Source organism: Gobius niger (assembly GCF_951799975.1).
Source record: "Gobius niger genome assembly, chromosome: 6".
NCBI lineage: Eukaryota > Metazoa > Chordata > Actinopteri > Gobiiformes > Gobiidae > Gobius > Gobius niger.
In genome coordinates this window covers 7974456-7994285 of record NC_136857.1, presented here as the reverse complement: position 1 = coordinate 7994285, position 19830 = coordinate 7974456, and the positions used below count along the sequence as shown (strand labels likewise).

The following is a 19830-nucleotide window of genomic DNA, read 5'->3' as shown; positions in this document are numbered from 1 at the left end:
AATCCCGGTTTGTTCGCTTCCCAACTGCGCTGTGACCCGCCTCCACCCCATCTCCGCCTCTTAAGTCCACGGCTTCTACCTGCTGCATCTTCACGGGTTTTCCATACCACCACCAGTGTCCAGGCTCCGGGGAAGACATCCCTAACTACAAGCTGTTCATCCATACTGACTTTCATACATCGATGTCTACCACCGGGGTCTGATCGCCAAAACTAATATACATGTCAATAAATCTTCCAAATCGCTGCTTCTCTCTGCTTGAGTCTATCCAGGTTGAATTAATATTGCATTGGCCTTTAGCTTCGATAAGAGTGCTTTCACTGTGGCATAAGCTTCTGCAATGCAAAAGATTAACGTATTTCCACCCAGTGTTGCATTCACCAATATCTTGCATTATAGGAGATTGTGACCACTGCCAACAGGTTTTTACATCTACAGTACCAGATTAATCCTGGCATTCTCATCTTGGAATCACCCGTGCCATCAATGAAGAACTGGTCATTCAGGATGGTCAGGTTGTCAGCTAATCTCATTCTTTGGCAATATACAGAAGACCTGATGAACAGGAGCAACCCCAAGATAGACAAGATCTTTGTTTTGGTCATGCAGTGGTGTCATATCGCGATAAGCATCATGGTATTTGCAGCAATAATAAACTACGGGATATTTTAAATGGTAAAATACTACAGTTATTGTTCATATAAAACACTTAACTGACTCAACAGCAAACGGGGTTGTTCCACGGCTTTTTTTCCCCTTCAGTTTTTATATTGTTTTTTTTAGCTAAGATGTTTGCTAACAACCACAAAGCGGATCTCCATGGTAACAGTGGAGTTTGCGGACCTTTTTAATTGGGATATTTCCTTATATATTTAAATCTCACTAAGTTTTCTATTACTTTTGTTAACTATTCATCGCAAATGTTTGTAGCTGGAAAAAAAAAAAAAGTTAAAAAAAAAAAAAAAAAAAAAGCAAACAACCTCTACGTAATTTGGAAAAGGGCGGAGTCTGTCAGTAAACGCGAGGTAAGAAAATGGGGAAGTAACCGCTCTTCAGTATTTTCATTATGCAAACATCGTAAATGCGCTTCTAATCTACTGCCACTCCATAAAAAGTCTTTTAAAAAAGGCTCACAAATAGTTTACAGGTTTAGTTTCGTGCGCCATCATCACTCTCTGCTCTGGTCCCCGAGGGCGCGCGCGGCGGCGGCGGTGTTGACGTGTGTGCGCTCGGCTTTCTTGCAAATCTGAATCACACAAGTTATGTCGATGGGTTACAACAAGTCTTACCTGTCTGGCCAGTTTGCCCGAGGAAATGAGCTGGAGTAGGATCTCGGCTCAGTGGGCTAGAGCTGCGCTGGGAACGTAGAGGAGTGGAGGACTTTTTTCCATGGCTGGCACTTTGGCGAAAGATGGAGAGAAGAAAAATGGATTTAACTTTCTTTTTGAGTCCCAGAGTCCGAAAATGCGCTCGTGTAAAGAGGGACAAACGCTATGGTCCAGGTGAGACATAATTGCAACCTAATGATACAGTACACTTTTATGTTATCCATGCCACACTATAGTGACTAACGCACACGACACGCATAGACTACATTAAAAAGCAACACCACATTAGGCTGCTCAGTATGAAATTATAAGTGTTTTGGCAGTTTTCTAGATAAGCACATCATAGCAGATGAGTCGCATGTCGAAACTTTGTGGAGAAATGCTTTGGTTGAAAGTTGTCAAGTGTTTGTGTTGCTGGGGGTCAAAGGGAGAGAAGAAGAGTTCATGGCCCTATACCTGTTTTTTGTTTACTTAAGGGGAAGTCCTTACATTTTAGCAGTTGGTGCAAACTTATTCCAGACTGTCCTCAAGCAATATTCGGCCATCCCGATTCTTCATAAAGATGAATTAATGAGCACAACTTTCACAACTTTCAGGGAGCAAAGGAGCTTTACTGTCACAGCAATCTCAACAATAACTCCCCTGTAAGCTCATGATCGATACAAATGGTTTAAGAATAGATGCTCGAGGCACTGAGATCTTTTGTCACACGTGTCTGCTTTTCTGATGTGCTTAATAATTGGGGGGACACTTTTGTCACGATCCGATACGTATCACGACGCTCATGGGCCGATCCGATACATATTGCGATACAATAAGTAATTAGGATTCGTAATATGTCTACCTTGAAGGGTATAAAAAGAAAACAGTCATGTGTCTAAAGTTTATAAACCCATTTGGAAGTGACTGAAGTGTGTGAAATGAAACTAAGTGCTGTTACTGGAAAACAAGAGAAGGAGCGCAGGATAAAAATGCCTCCAAACACAAGTATTGAAAGCATTGCGATACTTGAAAAAGTATTGATAGTTGGTGTTGCAGCACAAAGTATTGCGATCCAAATCCGATCCGATATTTTGTCCCAGCCCTACTAAATAAGGACAAAACAAACTTCATTCTGTTACAGGGGGAAAGATATAAGATCTTTAATTGGAAACTTAAACAGGGATGTTACAGGAAGGATAAAGTTGTAGTCAATTTTGGAAAAGTTTAAATGATTTTAAAGTACAATAATGCCAGTAAACGGTGATAACATGCAATTCAGAGGCAATGATATTAGTAGTATGTGAATTAATGTAATTGCCTGTATCAATCAATCAATCAAACTTTATGAAGCGCTTTTCATACCGAAAGGTATCACAAAGTGCTTTACAGATTACAACATACAATGCGCCTGGCACACCCTCCCATATACAATATATATTGGGACTAAATAAATAGATGTCAGTTAAAAGCTAAGCTAAAAAGGTGGGTCTTGAGCCTGCTCTTAAAAACATGAACGTTCTCTGCAGCCCTGAGCTCCTCCGGCAGGTCGTTTCAGAGGCGAGGGCCGTGATATTGGAAAGACGCCTCACCATGAGTCTTTTTGTTGACTTTAGGAATAACTAGGAGACCTCTGCCAGAGGAGCGAAGGGGCCGTGAAGGTTCGTAAGGTAAAAGTAGTTCTGAAAGATAAGAAGGACCAAGACCATTAAGACATTTAAAAAACATTAAAAAAACTTTAAAGTTGATCCTGAAACACACGGGGAGCCAATGCAGCGATTCTAAAACCTGTGTAATGTGGTCCCGCCTCCTGGTCTTCGTCAGGACACGAGCTGCTGAAGTTTGTAAAAGTTGTAAACCTGAAATGCTTTTTTTTGGGAAGACCAGAAAGCAGGGCTTTACAATAGTCTATGCGACTGGTGATAAAAGCATGCATTAGCGTCTCCAAGTTGGCCCGAGAGAGAATGGGGCGGACTCTGGCTATGTTCTTTAGATGGTAAAAACCTATCTATGCCCAGGTTCTTCACCTGTGAGGAAGGATTAATGGACAGTGACTGTAGTTTGGGTAAAAGTCTCTCTCTCAGGCCCGATGATTAATATTTCAGTTTTGTCCTGGTTAAGCTGGAGAAAGTTTTCTGCCATCCAGGATTTGATTCTAAAATGCAGTTAAAAAGTGCATCTATTGGCCTGGTGTCATCAGGAGACATGGAGATGTATAACTGTGTATCATCAGCATAACTGTGAAAGTAAAAGAAAATGTATAATCAATGGCCTTGGGATAATCCTGGATTTTCACTTGATTTTACTAAGCTGGTCAGACTGTAAAAGTGACTTAGAGATTTCACTGGTTATTTTATACCCGTGTAATGATTGTGATTTAAAAACTAAATCGGTATTGTTTCTCCTCACAAAAAAGCATAACACTATCTCTAATCACAGATCTCTTTCCTTTTCTTATGTCGGTGCTTGTAAACAAACTGCTTTTTTCCCTTCCACGTGAACAGACCATTGGCTCGAAAATGGTTTGCGGTGCTGTTCCTGGGCACCTGCCTCCTGTACTGTGCGCGGATGGCCATGCCGATCTGCGCCGTCACGATGGCCTCCACTTTCCACTGGACCAAGATCGACACCGGAGTCGTGCTGGGCGGCTTCTTCTGGGGCTACTGCATCACTCAGATCCTGGGCGGACACGTCAGCGACAAGTGGGTTACTGTGCCATAGCGTTTTGTTAAACATTCAATGCTCCAATCAACTCCTTTTCAAGTTCAGTTTAGGTTAGAAAAAAATCTAATTCAAAACCATCAAAATTAAAGCTATGCGTCTTTCATTTAAGGTGCGCACATATTAAAGGAGAACTTCTAATAGAGCCAATGTGTGTCTACTTGTTACTAGTAGGGCTCTCACGATAATTACTCTATCGACTTATCGTTCAATAAATGACAGATAAACAATACATTTTAGGGCTCAATATGTATTGCCAGTATATTTATGTGCATTTTCCCCCATTTTTCTAATGAATATTTTAATTATAATTTTTAAGATATAGATTAGAGTTTCTGTGGCCGTCAATAGTATCGTTTATCACAATGAGAGATGTTCATATTTAATCAGTGAATCGATTAATTGCTATCATGGGGTTAAAGGAATAGGCCACCGTTTTTACATACTGAGATATGTTCTTACCTTAGCTTTGACGAGTTCTTTAGGACCTGTCTGGTCTTCACCCGTGCCTTCAGTCACGTAAACACAGCGCAGACGGCGTTAGCATTTAGCCTCTCCCTCTCTCCTCTATAGCTCCAAAACTGGTCAAGATAGAAGCTACCAAGCTCTTCCACGTTTTCCCTATTTAAATATGGTTACTTGAAGTGTTCCACTACAAAGTATAATTACACAAAATTAAACAATGTAGATTTTCTAAGCGGATGAAAGGGGGAACTATATTGTAAGGCGTAATAATACCAGGAGTAGTTCGAAATCCGCGCAGTAATCTTCACTTTACTGTGCGGATGCCAAATTACTCCTGGTATTATTACGCCTTACAATATAGTTCCCCTTTTATCCGCTTAGAAAATCCACATTGTTGAATTTTGTGTAATTATACTTTGTAGTGTAACACTTCACGAAACCATATTTAAATAGGGAAAACGTGGAAGAGCTTAGTAGCTTCTTTCTTGACCAGTTTTGGAGCTATAGAGGAGAGAGGGAGAGGCTAAATGCCAACGCCGTCTGCGCTGTGTTTACGTGACTGAAGGCACGGGTGAAGACCAGACAGGTCCTAAAGAACTCGTCAAAGCTAAGGTAAGAACATATCTCAGTATGTAAAAACGGTGGCCTATTCCTTTAATCGATTAAAAAGTGTGTTAACAATTAATCATTACGGTGTGCAGTTGTACTCAAAAGTTCATACATGGCAGAATTTTGTTTTGTTTTTTCAAAGAGTATGAAAGACAACACAAAAAGGTTTTTTTTTCACTCATAGTTAGTGGTTGTGTGAAGTCATTTATGGTGGAACAATTGAGTTTGCTATTTTTTAAATCATTATGAAAAAAGACAGTACCAAAAAAGTTTAGGATCAAGAGAAATGGGCTTTTTGCCTGGCCTGCCAGACACTCCTCCTTTCTTATCAAAAGAAGAACCCTCTGGGCATCATTTCACGATTTTGTACGATTATGTAGTTTGGCTTTACCATTAGATTATGTACAGAACCTTTTCCACAACTACCACAAAAGACTCCAAGCTGTCATTGATGCTTGAGAGGGTAATACACAGAACGGGGGTATGTGAACTTTTGATCAGGGTCATTTTGGTACTTTCTTTTTTCATTATGGTTTAAAAATAGCAAACTCAGTTGTTTCACCATCAATGGCTTCACACAACCACTAATTATGACTGAATTATGAGTCATGTTCTTTGAAAAATGGTCGAAAAATGGTCCACAATTCTGCCAGGGTATGTAAACTTTTGAGCACAACTGTACAGTATTATGCGAAACATATGTGTGTAAGTGCAAATAAGCATAAAATGTGTGTGGGGGGAAATATGTTTACATTATTGTTGATACACAATGTCCTGTACAACAACACTAAGCCAGTGGTTAACAGTTAATCGTTAATCGTGCACATCCCTAATTGCAATAGTTTCCTGCCTCAATATATCACACTTTAGATTGTGTTATCGTGACAGGCCTAGTTACTAGTAGTAATTGACTAATGTGATTGATTGTTGTAATAGTTTAGCCGGGTATCCTTTCTCAGATGTTAATTTTTCAGAAAAAAAATTTGGTATTTCTCCAAAATCATGCAGTTCCTTTTCCCGAGTCTACATAAAAAGATTTAAAAAACAAACAAACAATACTGACCCTAAAACTTGCCCCTGTGGCTCGGGCGGTTTCCAAAAACGACAACTTGCCACTATTAGGCTGTTGCAAAGGAACAGCAGTGACGTCTCTCAAAACGTGTCCTCTTTTCTCTGGTGTAATTTAATGGTCCTGATTGTCTCCTTATTGAAAAATCTCAGTGTTTTGGTAGAACTGGGTTGATAAGGGAATAGGTGTAAGGGTTAGTGTTTGGGTATTGTATGCTAACAAAAGCCTGGCCCCTGTTCACAAACAAAGGAGAAGTCTCAACTTACAGATTTGGAAAGGTTTTAGTTTAGCATTTAGCATTTTAGTTCACAGTTTACTTTTCCCGCATGATTAAGCTCAACTAGATTGTGCAAAAGTGCAAACATGCAACAATAATTACATTCTGAAGTGTTGCAGTGTCGCAGGGTTAGGATTATGTGTGATGTAACCCTGTGACCATCCACCAATTGGAAGAGATACTGTAGTCAAATTGTGAGCAAAGTTGGTTGAAGTCCAAACCCACTAATAACTCTCCTGTTGCATTTGTAGCATCGCATTTCTTCACAGGGACAAGCTTATGAGCACGTTTTGCAACTTTCAGTGAGCAATGCTGTCATGATAGAGCCAACAACAACAACCAGCCTGCTCGTTCACCATCGCACTGAGGTCTTTAATCACAAGCCTCTGCTTTTGCAATGTACTGAAGGACAAAACAAATGTCATTCCAATACTACTATATAGAAAGAAAAGGTATAAGACTGAGGATTTGCCATATTTCCAACCTCTAGCCTTCAGTAATAAAAAAAATCCAAAACTTTATTTAGTTCGCGTTTTTGAATATGTGTGGTTTGGGAAAGATAGTGGCATCTGGAGCTTGGATTTTGTGTTAATGAGCCCATTTTGTTCATTAGTCCAGGGGTTCCCAAACATTTCAGGTCAGGACTTCTAAAAAATCAATGTGAACAACTGGGGACCACCACAGTAAAGTGTAATTAGCAATTGCACCAATGCCAAGGGGAAAAATACATTTGATTAAATAATGCCTATTTTAGTTGATTACATCAGTGATTGCCAACCAAGAGTACAAAACTTAGCAGGGGGTTCGACTTTTAAGATTGCTGTCAAAGGAAAACTAGTTTTAATGATGGTTTTCAATAAAATAAAATAAAAGAACGTATTTTAGCTTTATTTTGAACACAACACTCTCCTAAATACTGAAAAGCCTGAGTTTAGTTGATCACAGTGTAATCATTTGTGTCAGGATCCTCATGGGGTATGCAAAAAAAAAGAAATATGTAATTGATAATGATATAATAATATAATATAAAAACATTTCCATTTCATTAGTTTTGTAAGTGATATGTAATAATAATAATCTTGCAACCCTCAGGTCAGTGCAGGGTGTCTGTGGGGCATTAAATTAATTATGCAAAAATTAAAGCATTTTAACACAAACTGGCATTAAATATATATTTTTGGAGGGAAAATAATGGCATTGCTCAACTGTTATTATTACATACGTTTGTTGAAAATCCAAAAGTTACGGTCAAACACAATCAGCGCAATTTTTGCTCAAAGGTTGCTTGTTGTGTCCAATTTGCTAAGTTCTGAATATGAACATTTTCCCTCATTCCTCTGATGGAATGTTTGCAAATCTTAAGAAATAAAAAATTCATGGATTTTTTTTTGCAAATGTGACATTAAGTTAAGTACTTGGGCGTTAAAAATGGCATTAAAAAGTATTACATTTGACTTGCTGCTGCCTGTAGAAACCCTGCAGTGCCTCGAGACCCCCTTGAGGGTCCCAACCGCCATTTTGGAAACCCCTGCAATAGTCAGACAAAAAACATCTGGAGAGTCATAGCTTTAGTTGACTTTTTATAATTTCTTTGTTCAGTTTCAGTGAGCAAAACTGTCGTGGTGACACAAGATGAAAGACATTTGTCAGTGAACCGCTGTAAAACCCGTGTCTCTGTAGGATCGGCGGAGAGCGCGTCCTGTTGATGTCTGCCGTCTCGTGGGGGCTAATCATCGCCGTGACTCCATTACTGGCCAAACTCTCCTCCCGCGCCCTGTTCCTCATGACGGCGGCCCGCTTCCTCTTGGGGCTGTTACAGGGTAAGTAATCCACCGCCAAAACAACAGAGCAAAGTGTAGCTCCATTTCACTGGGAAATAGACCGGGCGCATGTTATTTACATACGTGACGCTTCAACCAAATCCCACTTAAACCAGACGAACTGGACAGGACTCGAAACCAGCAAATAACACAACACTAGGCGGTTAACACACTTGTAACTCACAGCAAGAGGCTCAGAGTTGAATAAAGTCAATTATATATTTGAATGTCCTGCCATACTTAAAACATACACTCAAACACATGAGGTAATGTTTTGCAAAATAAAATGTTCTCTAGAAATGATTCCTAATTTTATTTATTACATTGACAAATTCATTCGATTAAACTTGAAAGCACCACGACTTACTGTATCCTCAATTACACCAGGGTTTTAAAGGGGCTGGAAGCAAGTTCGCCATTTTATACTCACTACTGCCACCTCAGGCCATATGTGTAACTGCACCTTCTATATTAAGCTCGTGCATGACGGCAATTCGGGCCGAAGTGACACATTTTTGAGTGACCGTACAGGATTTTAGAGACAGTTGTGGTGAACAGGTCTGAGCTCATTCTACACATTAGGACATGGCTGGAACATGTAGGGGGAGGAAAATACTTAATTTTAACATTTTTAAACTCCTTATAGTCCCTTTAAGTCAGTTGAATTCCTGTCAGCTCTGTTTGCGCTGTTAAGTAATGTTGCCAGACTCGTAGTCTAATTGTTGCCTCTGCATTGTACGTCTGATGTGGAATTCAAAGAACTTTTCCACGTCAAGCTTTTAGAACATGCATGTTTTTATGGAATTCAGTTTTCCAAAAAGGATTGTGTCTGAGTTGTTGGTAACGCATATAATAATATTGTGTAGGATGTAAGATCAGTTTTAAGGAATAGGCCGCCGTTCAGATCTGGACTCTGTGGCAGAAAATCCATAAGTGAAAATAATGTCTCGCGCTGCCTGAACCACTAAAAAAATACTTTGAACCCACTGTACCAATGATGTAGCTTCACTTTTAAATGTTTCTTTGAGTTAAAGGAATAGGCCACCGTTTTTACATACTGAGATATGTTCTTAGCTGAGCTTAGACGAGTTCTTTAGTTCCTCTCTGGTCTTCACGCGTGCCTTCTGTCACGTAAACACAGCACAGACGGCGTTAGCATTTAGCCTCTCCTCCTGTTGTTGTTGTTGTTGTTGTTGTTGCGTCTTGTGAAGTATGAATGAGCCTTTACACTTCACATAACCATTAATTTAAATAGGGAACATGTGGAAGAGCTTGGTAGCTTCTATCTTCACCTGGTTTGGCGCTGTAGAGGAGAGGAGGAGAGGCTAAATGCTAACGCCGTCTGTGCTGTGTTTACGTGACGGAGCGTGCGCATGAACACCAGACAGGTCCTAAAGAACTCGTCTGAGCTAAGCTAAGAACATATCTCACTATGTAAAAACGGTGGCCTATTCCTTTAACTCACAGAAATGGGCATAACATTTAAAAGTGAAGCTACATCATTGGTACAGTGGGTTCAGAGTATTTTTTTAGTGGTTCAGGCAGCGCAAGACATTATTTTCAATCATAGATTTGCTGCCACAGAGCCCAGATCTGAACGTCATTGAGAATCTTTGGCATGTGCTGGAGAAAGATTTGCACAGTGGTCACATTCTCCCATCATCAATACAAGATCTTGGTGAAAAATAAATGCAACACTGGATCTTTAGACATTGCAGAAACTTACAGAAACAGTGCCACAGCGAAGGCATGCTGTAATCAAAGCTAAAGGCAATGAGATATTTGAGTGTGTGACCTATTTTAATGTGCTGACTCTTTTTTTGGGTCAGGCAGCGTAAAAACTCTGATGTTGCTTCTTTCCCACCAGCTGCTGTTTTACAGATAACCGTGGAATTCAAGTTTTGCTACTTTTTATGTATTATTGCTTTGTAAATTATTGTATCATTGTATTGCATTATCTAGTTTAAGCACAAGCATAATCCTGATCTGTAGCGGATCTGTAATGATACTTTACTGGTTTGTTGTTGCAGGTGTGTTCTTCCCTTCTTTGGCCAGTTTGTGTGCGTATCGTGTGGTGAAGGCGGAGCGAGGTTTGTTGATGAGCACCCTGAGCAGTGGCACTTACCTCGGGTAAGTTTTACTTGTGTGTGACTGATTTCTGTGTGAGATACTTATTTAAAAGATTAGCTTTTTGCCTTTTGTTTCAGAACACTGGTGGCTGGTGGTATAAAGTCTGTCTTGTTGGAGAACTACGGATGGGAACACCTATTTTACTGGATTGGTTTCCTTAGTTGCCTGTGGGCGGTCCTGGTTTGGTACTTTCTGGTCAAAGGTACATGTTCACCCTCATGATGGTTTCTTCCTGTTGTCTCACTAGTGAAGTGTTTTGTCCTCAAAGAGCGCCTGATAGTTTTAACCAAATTCCTGGACTCACTGATGTACTCACCCTTATCCTACTTGAAATAGTTTTTTTGTTTTTGTTTTAAAAGTGTGTTTCTACAGAAGTTATTGAAAACAAAACATTAACATGAGGCAAAATTTTGATTTATTTTTACAGTAAGAACAAAATCAGATAACCAAAATAAAATATCTTTGTTTCTAATATGTCAACGATAAAATCCTAGTATTTTAAATTAGGGTTTCCCCTACCACTAAAAACATGAACAATAGGCTACGATGAGTAAGCGCACGGGTGGGAGACGATGGATGAAAATTGGCCCATGGCTACAATCCGGAGTGGTGTGTTTACATGCATGAGTCCCATGTGGGGTAATGACCCGACCAACTATAAATAAATGATGTAAGATCTGTGTGAGTGGAACACAACTTAAAGCAGTACTAAGTAACTCGTGCCTCTAGAGGCCGTAAGCGCCACTGCAGGTGTCATACCATGTGTTTTTTTCTCATTAATTGTCCGTGAGAGTAAATACTACGCTGACAGAAAAGACAAAGGCAGAGAGGGATATTGTACATCCAATTACGCAATGAAGATAATTTTTTTCCCTCAAACTTGGCTTTAAATACTGTTTAAGTGGTGCTAGCCCTCAGTTAACTTTGCCCGTTAGCGTGTTAGCTTTTTCTTCGTGATTCCACTAGTGTGCATTGGTGACTCCGACCCGGTGCTGGCAAAGTTGCAATTGTGGTTTTCTGGCCAGAGACACCAGGGGGAGTTTAACACATGTATTACCCCCAGAGGAAACTGCGAAAATGATTTATTAAGATAAACAAGTTACTAAGTGCTGCTTTAAATCGCATTTGCTGTTCCTAATTCTCATCATTACGCTAACCCAAACCTATACCCTGATCAGAGGGGACAGCAACATGTTAATAAAAAAGAAATTTTTGTCTTTCCATCATGCATATTTTTTACATATTTACATATTTATTTTCAGGCAAAGAGATTACTGAGCAGAAACAGATGATCAGCAGCTCGCATCAGTCAAATATACGATGGTTGAGTTACGTATTGAAGCCGCCTGTTTGGTAATGCGTCATTGTCTAATAATTACAGTCTTGTTTGGTCACACCCGTCTGAAAGATGTTTGTTCTGGTTGCTTCAGGTCCATGATTATCGCTCACATGTGTACCGCCAGCAGCTTCTACGTTCTGCTGTCGTGGCTGCCTACCTATTTTGAAGAGACGTTTCCAGATGCAAAGGCAAATCCCATGTAGTCATGTTACAAAGTGTTGCTCAATCAACCGCTAATCCCCAGCTGGACCTTTCTTACAGGGAGGAGTGTACAATACTGTCCCGTGGATCGCTGCAATCCCCACCAGCCTGGTCGGAGGCTGGGCTTCAGATTTCCTCATAAGTAAAGGTATGAATTAAAATAACTACACTGCTCGGCCAAAAAAGTCACCACCTGTATTAGCATGTTTGCACAAGATAGATATATAGATAGATATATAGATCGATGGATGGATCAAGATACACATAAAAACTATACAGTAAGTTTGTTGCAAGGAGAGTGGGAGCGCTTCACTGGGTCAGGGATCAAACTGTGCAGACAGGTGTTCTTCCAGGATGATCAGATATGCCATTCATTTAAAATATGCCCTGATGAAAAATAGGCAAAGTAACTGAAGGCACACTGACTGAATATAAGTCCTTTATTCTTCCTCTACCTCCAAAAACATGCTGGTCAGGTTTCCCACAATGGCGGCGGTCAGAGTCGCAGCGGCTCAGGACTAACCCAACATCTGAACGCAATTTCATTGTGCAGTTGTATAATATAAGTAAAGCACTTATTTATTTTAGCACGACCAGTGCGTTTTGATCATTGCGGGTTTACAAGTGAATCATGTGAACCACAGGTGTTCTTAAATCACCGAGGCGCATCACGTGATGACCTCAACCCCATTGAGAATCCTTTAGATGTGCTGTGCTGCCCAGTCTCCCATAGTAGTAATAATGCATTGGTTTTATAATTATAGCGCTTTTCTGGACACTCAAAGTTGCTTTACATTGCATTATTCATTCACTCCATACTTGGCGGTGGTAAGCTACTATTATAGCCACAGCTGCCCAACCACTCACTCACACACTGCATTCACCCAGGCTTCGACCAGGCCCTCCCTCGCTTAGCTTCCGAGGTCTGACGGGTTCAGGCAAAGGCGGTATGACCATCATCAATAAAAACACGGCGGTGCCGCGGTTAGCGCGTGTGCTTCACAACTAGAAGGTTACGGGTTTGATTCCCACGTGCACGGGGCCTTTCTGTGTGGACTTTGCATGTTCTCCCTATGTCTGCGTAGGATTCCCCTATGTAGGTTTCTCCTACTACTAAAAACATGTACAATAGGCCAGGATGAATGAGTGTTTTTGAGAGTGCGAAATTTATACAATGTAATGTACAAATTCAGTTTGCACATAACATTGTACAAACTAAATTTAGTACAATGTAATGTGCTCTGTAACAATGTGTAATAAATTGTTGTATGGGTTAGATACACAATAGAATAATATGTATTTGTAGTTTGTAGGTACATAATGTATTCAGATATAATTGTAACTCTAACCCTAACCTTAAACCCTAACACTAAAGGTCTCGTATACAAGTTATTCCATTGTGTATGTACTACATAGGTACAAGTTATTACAGATGGAGACAGAGCACATTACATTGTACTAAATTTATCAAGTATCAAGGTAGTGTAAAATAAAGTGATACCAATTAGGCTACAATCCAGTGTGGCTCGTTTACATGCATGAGTCCCATGTATGTTCATTAACATGCACTAACCCTAAATAAACAAACAAAATGTTAGTGACAAATTAATGCAACGCGAATGGAAATAAATCATGTGATATTATGGAAACAATGAGACAACCTATGTGTGTCATAGTCAACGCTAAAGACGGTCCAACACAATATTAACAGTGTGACATTTTTTTAATGGTGATGTAATGATTTTCTTACAGTTTCTGGCCATGCAGGATATAAAACTCTGTTCAACTTTCAGTACACCCTAACACGATTTATTGTTTTTTCTTTCAGCACACCCAGTTGCATATGTGAGGAAGTTAATGCAGGTAATAAAACACAACATCTATACAAGTACTGTGGAGGTTGTGCATTAGTGTCACTTCTGTTGGAATTTCTACTCTCTCTTTTGAACGTGCCAATACAGGCCCCACTGAGGCCCAGGGCGAACCACAGAGCAGGACTGTCTGCCTCGCACGAGAACCTTAAATACTATCAGCAAAGCCAAATAACATTTCAAGCAGGAGATTATTTGAATATCACCTGACAATTATACTAGGAATGTACTTCCGGATGGTCTTAAAGCTTGGAAAGTACACAAAAAGAAATTTAGTGTTTTAATGCATCTTGCTCACTGTTGTTTTTCAGTTCATTGCTATGGGAGTACCCGTGCTGTTCACTCTTCCCATGGCTAATTCTGTCACATTAACAACTGCTGTCACGCTCATCACTGTCAGCATCGCAGCGTCCACTTTTAGCAGCGGGTGAGCGGGGAATGGTTCTGTACTTAATTGTATTTTTTTCCTATAGTGAAAGCAATCGTGAAGTATCATGAAACATGTAGTTGTTATCGTTTGCCTTATTGTGGCAGTAATGGCCCTAAAAGTTTGAAATGCTTATTATTTGTTTGGTAAGTTAGGAATGCATTTTGATCACGACTAACAATTTGAAATTCATATCTCCCTTTTATCGTTTGTGTAGAAAAATAATGAAGTATAGGTCTGATACTTTACAATCACACATGGTAATTTTGTACAGTATGTGTAAAACTATTTACTAGTGCTCACAAGTGTAAACCTGAAAACCTGACCGCTCCGGGATGGAGCGCAGTGTTTCTATGGCAACACATTTTTTAACCCCTTAACTCCCACCTGAACCGAGCACATTTTCTCCAGTTTGGCTTTACCCCAATCCAAAAGCTTCTGGAAAAAAGCTGTGAAAATAGCAACAAAACTGAGACTAAAACAATGATGGAAATGTGACAAAAAAAAATGACAAAAAATTGATGACAAAATGACAAAAATGTGACAAAAATGTGACAAAAAATACAAAAATGTGACAAAAAATGACCAAAATGTGACAAAAAAAATGTGATAAAAAAATGACAAAAATGTGACAAGAAATGTCACAAAAAAATGACAAAAAATTGATAAAAAATTGATGACAAAAATGTGACAAAAATGTGACAAAAAATACAAAAATGTGACAAAAAATGACAAAAATGTGACAAAAAAATGTGATAAAAATGTGACAAGAAATGTCACAAAAAATTGACGAACAAATGACAAAAATGTGACAAAAATGTCACAAAAAATTGATAAAAAATTGATGAAAAAATTGATGAAAAATGACAAAAATGTGACAAAAAAATGACAAAAATGTGACAAAAATGTGACCAAAAAATACAAAAATGAATTGACCAAATAAAGGACAAAAATGTGATTAAAAAATGACCCAAAAAATTGACAAAAATGTGACAAAAATGAGTTGAATACCCAACAAAAAAATTATGGAAAAAAAATCTGATGAGGAGATCCTCTCGGTTCAGGCGGGAGTTGAGAGGTTAAATGATTAACAAAAAATTGGGAAAACCTTGTATTATTTACCAATGCTTTGCAAATACGTTACAAAATCTAAATAGTGCGCAGTTTTTAAAATGTGTTTCTGTTTTTACCACAAACTTCCATAAAAATCTGTTTGTATTTTCGTGACTTTTCCAGTGGCGTCGGCGTGAACGTGCATGATCTCACTCCATCGTGCGCTGGCGCCCTCTACGGTCAGTTTGTGCTCATTGCAGAGACCTACATAATTCACAATATTCAAATTAAACCATAACTTTCTGTTTTTCTTAATAGGCTTTATGAATATGATGGGTGCTTTATCAGGTCAGTATTAATATGTTGTGGGTCGATGTGTCTGTGAATTTTATCTAATGTGAGATTTGCTTTAATTCAGGATTTTTGACATAGGGCCTCATTCCCTAGTTATCCAGAGTGTTGCTGATTTCTGGAGATTTTTTTTTTTTTGTAATTCATGCAGTAGAATAATTTTAGCCATTTTGCATTTAAAAGAACTTATATTTGAGCAGCATCAGCTTCGTGGTTGTAAGCTAGGCAGTGGCGGAGTGATCTGCTAGAAAGTAGTCCCTCAAAATACAATCATTCATGTGATGCAAGGTCAGTTATATTCCAAAAATGATTCTATCGACACAAACATTTATATGGTTAGTCTGGCATTATAAGTGATTTGCCTCAGGTGCTCTGTGCTTGGGTCAGACTGTTTTTAATGCAGGCTAGCTGATACCATAGAAATGCGCTGGCCTAGCACCACAAAACTCTTCAAATATAAGAACTGCATGAGTTACAAAAACTCTATCTCCAGAAATCAGCAACACTCTGGATAACTAGGAAATGAGGCCCTCTGTCAAAAATCCTGAAATATCCCTTTAATCTCTCACACTTCAGTAAAAGGAATGGGCCACTGTTTTTACATACTGAGATATGTTCTTACCTTAGCTTTGACGAGTTCTTTAGGACCTGTCTGGTCTTCACCCGTGCCTTCAGTCACGTAAACACAGCGCAGACGGCGTTAGCATTTAGCCTCTCCCTCTCTCCTCTATAGCTCCAAAACAGGTCAAGATAGAAGCTACCAAGCTCTTCCACGTTTTCCCTATTTAAATATGGTTACGTGAAGTGTTCCACTACAAAGTATAATTACACAAAATTAAACAATGTGGATTTTCTAAGCGGATAAAAGGGGGAACTATATTGTAAGGCGTAATAATACCAGGAGTAGTTCGAAATCCGCGCAGTAATCTTCACTTTACTGTGCGGATGCCAAAGGTAAGAACATATCTCAGTATGTAAAAACGGTGGCCTATTCATTTAAGGCTCATTCATACTCACTTCTTGCACCCTGAGCTGCAAAATAAAATGAAGTCACTTTTGTAACTGACGACAGTTGGCGACAAGGCAATAGTAACTTCATTTTGTTCTGCAGCTCAGGGTGCAAGAACAAGAACTTCTTGCGTCTTGTGAAGTATGAATGAGCCTTAGTTTTGCTTCCCTGTGTACTTCTGAATGCATGTACATATTCCTCGCCCCGTGCAGTATAATTACCACAGTGTGTGTTCAGGGGTGGTGACGGTCTCGCTGTCCGGATATCTGATAGAAGTGACGCAGACCTGGGCCACGGTCTTCACCCTCGTGGCTCTGATAAACGCCACTGGTCTCGGCATCTACCTGTTTTTTGGAGACGCACAACGCCTCGACCAGCACCAGCACAGCCCGGTCACTGTTATCTAACCACGTGAAGACTTAAGACTGAGAGTTCAGGTTTAAGCTCAGTGTAACAGATTGTGTTGTTACACCAAATGTTTACATTTAATTATCCTCATATTTTATTGAGGGAATTGTGTAAAAAGTTTGTTTATTAACAATATAAAAGGCATATTTTTCTAATTTATGACCATGAGAAAATGTATTTTATTGTATATTATAAGGCTTTATTTTATTATATATTTAATAATATGCATCAGATTTATATGTGTTGAGTGTGCAGCTGGCACATGGGGATCAGTGTTGAAGTTTTACAAGTGTTCTTGCAAGATGAATATTATACACAGCATTTTCTCCCATCTGTTGAAAATAAAAGATATCTGGTTACCATGAGCATCAATCAATCAATGAATCAAACTGTTCTTACTCTACTTCTCATGAATAGATATGGGCTGTGTTATATATCAATCACTTATATACATTATAAATACTGTGGGTTGTGATGATTTTATAATGAGTAACATGGTGATTTATTGGTTATAGGACTGAATAATTATACACTTGTTATAAAGTGTTGACTTAATGTAATGCATTGTTGCATCTCATGTTTACATGTAACTAACTTACTATTGTTTTGTTTTTAGTCCGAGCTACCAGAGACTAAACGAAGTTAGTGCAGATACCACTTTATCTAAATTATTTAAATATATGAATAGGGGTGAGAGTTAATACCTTTGTCTTCCTCCCACTCCTTTTTGAGCTAAAATGTTATTTTATTTTGTTGGCCAATCATAGGAAAGGAAGTACGTTGTATGTATGAAAGATCTTGGACGGGCATGTACCCTCGCCTCTGTATTTGTTCCTGAACACTGTATAGTTTTGCTTGTTTCTGGCTCGAAATAAAATATTCAATTAAAAAGACACTACCTCTCTTTTAGGTCTTGATTATTATTACTACAATATAATATATTTAAAGTGTTTGCTTATGATGAATCTTGATTTCATTAAATGGTCTCCACGCTGTGGATTTGTTAATCCTTGCAAGGTTTAAATAAAATATAGAAATGAAAACCATTTTAGGTGTCCCGCGTGCACCGATCAAGGGTCCAGTTCAGCACCGCGGACAGCGCCTCGCGCCTGTGTCCAGCTTAACATCAAAATGAAGTGCGCGTGATGACGTAGTGTCTCTGTAGCCAATCAGCGGCCGGCTGTAGATGCCAGACGCAGATTCAGCTGTAAAGACATTTTGACACAGAACAAGAAGAGCTGGTCTGAGCCATGATGATGATGATAATGTTCGGGAACAGCCGCAGGTGAACGGGACAAGACCAGGAGCACCGTGTCCGCGTGCGTGCGCAGATAACGGCAGGTACTGGCAGCCCTGCGCGCGACCATCTTCTTTCGCAGACAGCGCTGTGTTGCGGAATGAAGAGGCTCAGCGGCACAAAGCTGCCAGAGGAGGACAGACAGATATGACACGAAAGGAAGAAGACCGTCTCAGGACAAACCGACCGAGGGCCAAAAGAACTGCTCTGTTTTTACTGTGAGACTCAATCAAACCTGAGGACGCGGTGCCTCCGGCGCGCGCAGACACATTAACATTAATCCCGTCGTTGGGATGCCGTGTAGCCCGTGAGAGCCTTTGTGTGTCTCTCTGCTGTCAGTGGCCTAATGCTGGAACTTTACTGGGTAAAAGACAGGGCTTCCACTCCTCGTGTTCACGGCGGACCTTGATTTATTACACATACAATTAAGGCACGCGGTGAATGCCAAGAGAGCAGCCCCTGGCTTCAAGACGAACACGGAGAAAAGCTGCAGAGCGCACCTGCCTCGGCTCTCACACACTGTCCTACATTTACGTTTGTGCTACGAACCAATAAACTGCTCAGAACAACCAGAACGTGTTTTTTTTCTCCATTCAAATCTCACCTTACAGTGTGCAACAGCCTCACTCTCATCACCTTTATCTATTATGATAATCAACTATCAGGACATTGGCCTCTAATGGTCAAACGTAACCCCCAGTTTGCAGCACCAGTGGGAGGGATTTGGAGTAAATTGTGGCATAGTTGATGAGAAGCCCAAGCTTGACACAAAATGGAGTTTGAGACACCAAAAACACAACCAACAGATAAGTATATCTTTAATAATGAACATGATCAAATCTAGAGTCAGATGGTGAGCTCTGATACAATGAAGATACAATTGAGGGTGACTTGAATTTTTTGCATAAAGGTAATATATTTCCAATAATGTTATATAACTCTGCTCGACAATCATCCTGCCTCTTTATTCTCACTCTCGCATACACACAATACAGCAAGCAATTTAAAAGAAAAAGTCACAACATAGAGCCTACCATATAGCCTAGTTTGTAGATTTTCATACACTGACTGGTCGAGATATCATTTGCCATCTCGGTTAGAAACGCCAATACATTAAAGCTTACATTTGAGAAGGATTATGGAGACAGGTTATAGCAATGAAAATGCCAATATTAGAATTAAGTTAAGAACAATAAAGCAAGTTACTAACAGAAACATCAAAGTGACCGGCCTGGCTTCAATTTTAAAAAGCAGCGCATGCTACATTTTCTCCCGGAGGTGCTCAGAGGAGAGACGCAAAAAGAATTACAATTGGGATAACCCTCCGACAAATGAACGCTTCTGAGAAATAACTCAAGTCGAGGACAGAGCCGCACAATAGATGGGAAAAGTTATTGCCGTCACGATTATTCGGTGACGCAATATCAGTATCGCAGGAAGCCACGATACGTCGCGATATCACTGAGGATCGACACA

The 19830-nt window shown here is 39.6% G+C and overlaps 1 protein-coding gene across 1 annotated transcript; it reads left to right on the top strand.

Moving 5' to 3' along the window:
• Window positions 1-1268: 1268 nt before the first annotated feature.
• On the top strand, window positions 1269-17064 carry slc17a9a (solute carrier family 17 member 9a; the record flags this gene model as incomplete). Its single annotated transcript, XM_079558375.1, has 13 exons — window positions 1269-1324; window positions 3812-4009; window positions 8129-8268; window positions 10299-10398; window positions 10476-10600; window positions 11661-11751; window positions 11829-11925; window positions 11999-12086; window positions 13767-13801; window positions 14121-14236; window positions 15473-15528; window positions 15608-15637; window positions 16887-17064. 13 exons carry the CDS (start codon window positions 1269-1271, stop codon window positions 17054-17056), a joined length of 1302 nt encoding a protein of 433 aa, XP_079414501.1. The 3' UTR covers window positions 17057-17064.
• Between the last annotated feature and the right edge of the window lie 2766 nt (window positions 17065-19830).